The 5,378-nt window shown below is 37.5% G+C and overlaps 1 protein-coding gene across 1 annotated transcript; it reads left to right on the top strand.

Moving 5' to 3' along the window:
• Positions 1-392: 392 nt before the first annotated feature.
• Positions 393-2,045, top strand: LOC147273502 (mogroside I-E synthase-like). The gene is made up of 2 exons (XM_086227809.1): positions 393-1,169; positions 1,317-2,045. The coding sequence occupies exons 1-2, from the start codon at positions 456-458 to the stop codon at positions 2,034-2,036; spliced, it is 1,434 nt and encodes a 477-aa protein (XP_086083935.1). The 5' UTR covers positions 393-455; the 3' UTR covers positions 2,037-2,045.
• The last annotated feature ends 3,333 nt before the right edge of the window (positions 2,046-5,378 follow it).

The raw sequence follows: 5,378 nt of genomic DNA on the forward strand, positions 1-5,378 counted from the left end.
ACCACTTTATTCCTTTTTATTTTCTTTCCTTCCGCATGTGGCGGAGGCACCTCTCTCTCTCTCGCGTTTGCCGGCCTATTTTGGTCAATTAATATATTAGGACTAGACTAACCGCCTAGCCCACAACGTGCATCCGTGCCTAAATTTCATATTTAATGTTATTTAGAGGGCCGGCTCTGTTGCACATGAAAGACAGAAAGATGAATGCGGTCGTAAAATTTTGGCCCTTAGATAGTTAGATTAGATATTTAGATCTAATGAATGACATAAATTTAAAAAATAAAAAATAAAAAAAATTACGTTTTTTATTACTTTTTTTTCCCCCTCACCCGTGATCCCCCATAAGTTACAACTTACGAGTTCTAATCCTCTATCTCCCAGTCGTGCTCATTATCTCCTTAATTCAAATTCACAATTCCCATGATCTAGTTGGTTTCCACTTTCCAAGGAAAATAATGGAGAAGGAACAATTACAAGAGGCTGCTGCAAAAATTCATATCCTAGTATTCCCACAACCTTTCCAGGGTCACATAAACCCAATGCTTCAGTTCTCCAAACGCCTAGCCTCCTCCAAGGGAGTTAGTGTCACAATAGTCACTACCATCTCTGCTAGCAAGTCCTTGAAATTGCAATTGCAAGAACCCCAAGCACAAGCAATTAGCTCTAATTTGAAGGTGGAACATATTTCGGATGGCTCCGAACATGTTCAAAAATCAGAAACTGTTGCCGAGTTCTTTGAGCGTTTCAGAAAGATAACAACACAAACTTTAGCCAACCTCATCACCAACATCAAGAATAATACAAGTAGTAGTAACCCAGCAGTAGTCAAGTTCTTGGTTTATGACTCACTTATGCCGTGGGCTTTAGATGTAGCACAACAGCAAGGCATAGATGGAGCTCCATTTTTTACACAATCATGTGCGCTTACCGCCATCTATCATCACGTCCATGAAGGGGTATTAAAATTTCCCTTAGAAGAAGGCCCTACCGCGACAATACTAATGCCGTCCTTGCCAGTGCCTATGGGGACTAATGATGTACCATCTTTTCTCCATGATATTGGCTCACCCTTGTACCCAACTATACTTAACTTGATGGTGAATCAATTCGCAAATTTCCGACAAGTGAAATGGCTCTTCTTCAATTCTTTTGATCACTTGGAAGATAAGGTGACTACTTCAGGTGTACTTTTTCTTAATTACTTGATGACCAAGGCTAAAATCAGCCACATTTGATGCATGCATATATAACATCTTGTTTTTAATGTTGTCAATTAAGTATTAATTAATTGTTGCTAAATTCCATACATTATTTAGGTAGTGAAATGGATGAGAAGCCAGGACTGGCCAGTTAAGACAATAGGACCAACAATTTCATCAAAGCACATGATGATAGACTATAGTCTCAGCATCTTCAAACCTCATGTGGAGACTTGCATCAAGTGGCTAGACTCTAAGGAAACAGGCTCAGTTGTTTATGTATCGTTTGGAAGCGTGGCAATCCTAGTAAAAGAACAAATGGAGGAGCTAGCATGGGTTCTAAAGAACATGAACTTGCATTTCTTGTGGGTAGTTAGAGAATCAGAAAGAGAAAAGCTCCCTAACAACTTTGTAGAGGATATGATATCAGCTGATGAGAAAGGTCTTGTTGTGAGTTGGTGCCATCAGCTGCAAGTTTTGGCTCATAAGGCCGTAGGATGCTTTGTTACTCATTGTGGATGGAATTCGACGCTCGAAGGTTTGAGCTTGGGTGTACCAATGGTGGCAATGCCACAACAAGCTGATCAATCAATGAATGCCAAATTTGTTGTGAATGTGTGGGGAATAGGAGTTAGAGTCAAGGTGGATGATGAGAAAGGGGTTGCTACAAAAGAAGAAATAGCTATGTGTATTAGGCAAGTCATGGAAGAGGAAAAAGGGATGGGGATTAGAAAGGCTTCATCAAGGTGGAAGGAATTAGCTGAAGTGGCAATCAATGAAGGGGGAAGCTCTCATAACAACATTGAGGAAATTCTTGCAAAACTTGTGTTGATTTGATTCCCCTTGCAAAAGGAAAATTATAAACGTACGTGATAAACTTGTACTTGTGGTTCTACATAATTAATTAGAGTTCTATACACAACTAGCTATCAATATTATATATCATTAATTTCTTGTACCTTCATTTACATTTTAAAAATCACATCAACCTCCTTAATAAGAAGTTTCATAACACTAATATTCTCTGTACGTTGGTGCATATATTTTAATGTGTTTTTTGTTTTGTACATTGGTTTTTTTTTTTTTTTTGGCTTGTATACTAGCTGATAGTTTAAACTTTGGGAGGCGCTGTGTAATATTCATGTTATTCCGAACTTATTTATATTAATTTATTTTATTTTATCAGCTGAATTACCAAATTAATCTACCCCAACTTCTAACACTTTCAGCTTTTATCCTTATTTCTTTTTCAAAAAAAAAAACCGCTTCTTTTGTTTTGTTTCCCAGCTCCTTCTGCTCACCCCCAGTTGATTATCAATCAACATAGCATTATGGCAAAGCCACCAAATTATAAGAAGTGGATTTTGGAGATTTGTTTACAATTGATAAGAAAAGACATACTGTGGGAATGATAATGTTCGTGGATTTGATGACAATGTGAGATGTGGCTGATTGATCATGTGGCTGTGTCAAGGTCCATCATCATCCTGAAACAAATAGTGAAGCCACCATCATCCAGAATGCACACATCACGGAAAGTAGAATGTAGGGTCTTGATATGTTTTCTAGCTTCTCCTTGAGTGACAATTTGGAATGTGGTGGTCCTGATTGATCGATTGACAACAGCGGTTTGAGTCGCAATGGACAGTCTGGACAAGACAAAATTCCAAAGTCCCCCACTGAACCAGATACTCTGTTTCCAATGTACACTCATCCCAAGGATCTTGGTCTATGCCTTCCAACAAGAATGGTTTGTCTAGAGAATAGAAAATATGACCATCATCCTTTGAATCCATCCTAAAACAGAATTCTATATTCTTGCCCCCATAAGATCTAGATAATGCAAACATAGTATTGTCTACAATCACTGCCCTGCCCCGGAAAGGAAAATAAGGTCTACAATCCTTATATATTGACTTCATGCCATGTATTATTAGTTAGGCAAAAAGACCATTTCGGTTCTTGTACTATGAATGAGTCGCACTTTGGTCTTCGTCATTTTAATTTAAATTTTTTAAGGATCGTGTTTTCATAATATCGCAATCAGGTCCAATGTCAAAATCGAGATGAAAAATGCTAACGTGGCACCCTCTGATTGGCTCCGAAATAGATGATTTCGACGGATTGGAGCTGATTGCAACATTAATAGAACTACGGTTCTTAAAAAATTCGAATTGAAATGACGGGGACCAAAGTACAACTCATCCATAATACAAGGACCAAAAACGTCATTTGGCCTACTAGTTATATGAAAAACCATGAATTCAAATAATCGCTTGCCGCCAGAAAATGAAACCAAAATGCAGCCATAACAAACTTCATAACCAACTATCTGCATGTTGGACCATTGCTTAGTGTAGGATGGAAAAGAAGATAGAGGCTTCCAAGATTCAGTGGATGCATCATATTGCTCTAAAGATAGAGAAATTATTTTGTGTATTCGATACACCGTCACGTAGTGTAACCAATCTAACGTGTCATAATATAAGTGGATACTATTAATATTATACCCTACTAATATAAATATACCGTCTAATAATACCCTTACATGTTAGATTAGTTACACTATGTGATGATGTATCGGATATACCACGTAACGATGTATCGGATACACCCAATAATTTTCCCAAAAATGGATCTGCCATTATTGTACCGCTTCGGGGACATGAAACAAAATAAAGTTTGCCATATGCAGAAATAACATTTCCATGTGGTTTAAATGCTACAGGTGGCTTCAATGATTCCAATGTTCCTGTCTTTGTGTCAAAAACAAAAACCACGCAATGGGTTGGGCATGGTTTTCGGAGTGACTTCGCTTCTAGCCTATGGCAGAATTTGGAGGAGATGCTAAGAAATAGACAAAATTTGGAGGAGCTGCAAAATCTCCCACCCTCAAAGTGATTCCAATGTTCATCTGGTACTTTGCCCAAGACTTCTCCTCCTTGCTGGATTTTTACTTCATATAATGCTCCAACATTTGGGCCACGCAAAAAAAAACACCATCACAAAAACAGATCTAGCTTCGCCCTCCATGGACCTTTTTAAGAACCTAGAGAATGTAGCAAGGTCAAAGCCTTACAATCTACTTTAGTAAACATAGGAATTCAAATAATAGAATAGGTCATCAGAATTACAAATTTATAGTCCGTTTTTTTGTTCTGGAAGTAAAAAGTGATTACAGAGACTAAGAAAAATTATGAGGAAGGAAAATATATAAAAAAAATAACAACTTAGGAAGCCCTAACATGCAAACACATGCACTCGCACACACAATCACAAACACATGAATAGGTGAAGGAAGGCAAGTACAGGCTGCAAATCTTTTCGCCAATTGTCCACTGGGGCAATAATATCTTGGTGGTAGAAGGTACTGTAATTAAGAAGTTGAGTAAACAAATAGGACCTAAAGGCTAATCTTAACGCAACCTTCATTAATTTATGCATGTGCTACCCATTATTTATACCGGGAAACAAATACAAATATGCACATGCCCATGGCTACTATTCCATTGAAAGTTTGAAATACCAAGATCGATCTTGCAATGACCCTTCATCATTTCATTGCCAAAATTCAAAACCCTTTTGTAGAAAGACCCTTAATTGGACATATGAGTCCCAATTGATATTCCTCACCCTCTCCATTTTTGTAAACACACCCAGATGAAAAAGAGTTCCAATTGCAATCACATATGAGTAATAAAAGCTAAGGCAACTCAGAACAAACAAATTTACATATCAATAAACCATCAGCGAACTATAACTGCCTACTTAACCAAAACCAGAGCAGCCAAAGCACAGACCAAGAACAAAACTTGAAAACTTGCGCACTTGAAGAAGACTCATCAAGCAGAGAACCTATAACAAGCATACTAGCAAAGTAAAAAACGATCTTACAGATTCACCAACTGGGTTTTGCAAGAAAGCATTGTGCTGGTGTCATGTGCTTTGTAGAAGTAGGAAGCTAGGGGAAGCTGGTGGAGCAAGAAGACTCATCAGCTTACATATGTGATATTAATTTTGAAAGATAAATTCAAGTAAGCTCTCAATTCAAGTACTTAATAAATTGAACAGAGAGGGACTACATTGTTGGAGCCCACACTATAATGTAATTCAATGAATTAAATTATTAATTTTTAGTTCGTCATTCAAAGATGATAATTAAAAAAAAACAACCAAGTG

Source organism: Dryas octopetala, chromosome 9 (genome assembly GCF_963921425.1).
Source record: "Dryas octopetala chromosome 9, drDryOcto1.1, whole genome shotgun sequence".
In the NCBI taxonomy this organism is placed as follows: Eukaryota; Viridiplantae; Streptophyta; class Magnoliopsida; order Rosales; family Rosaceae; genus Dryas; species Dryas octopetala.

Coding starts and splice junctions, on each gene's coding strand:
- LOC147273502 (XM_086227809.1), top strand. CDS start 456: ATGGAGAAGGAACAATTACAAGAGGCTGCTGCAAAAATTCATATCCTA. Junction 1,170..1,316: donor TTGATCACTTGGAAGATAAG/GTGACTACTTCA, acceptor TACATTATTTAG/GTAGTGAAATGGATGAGAAG.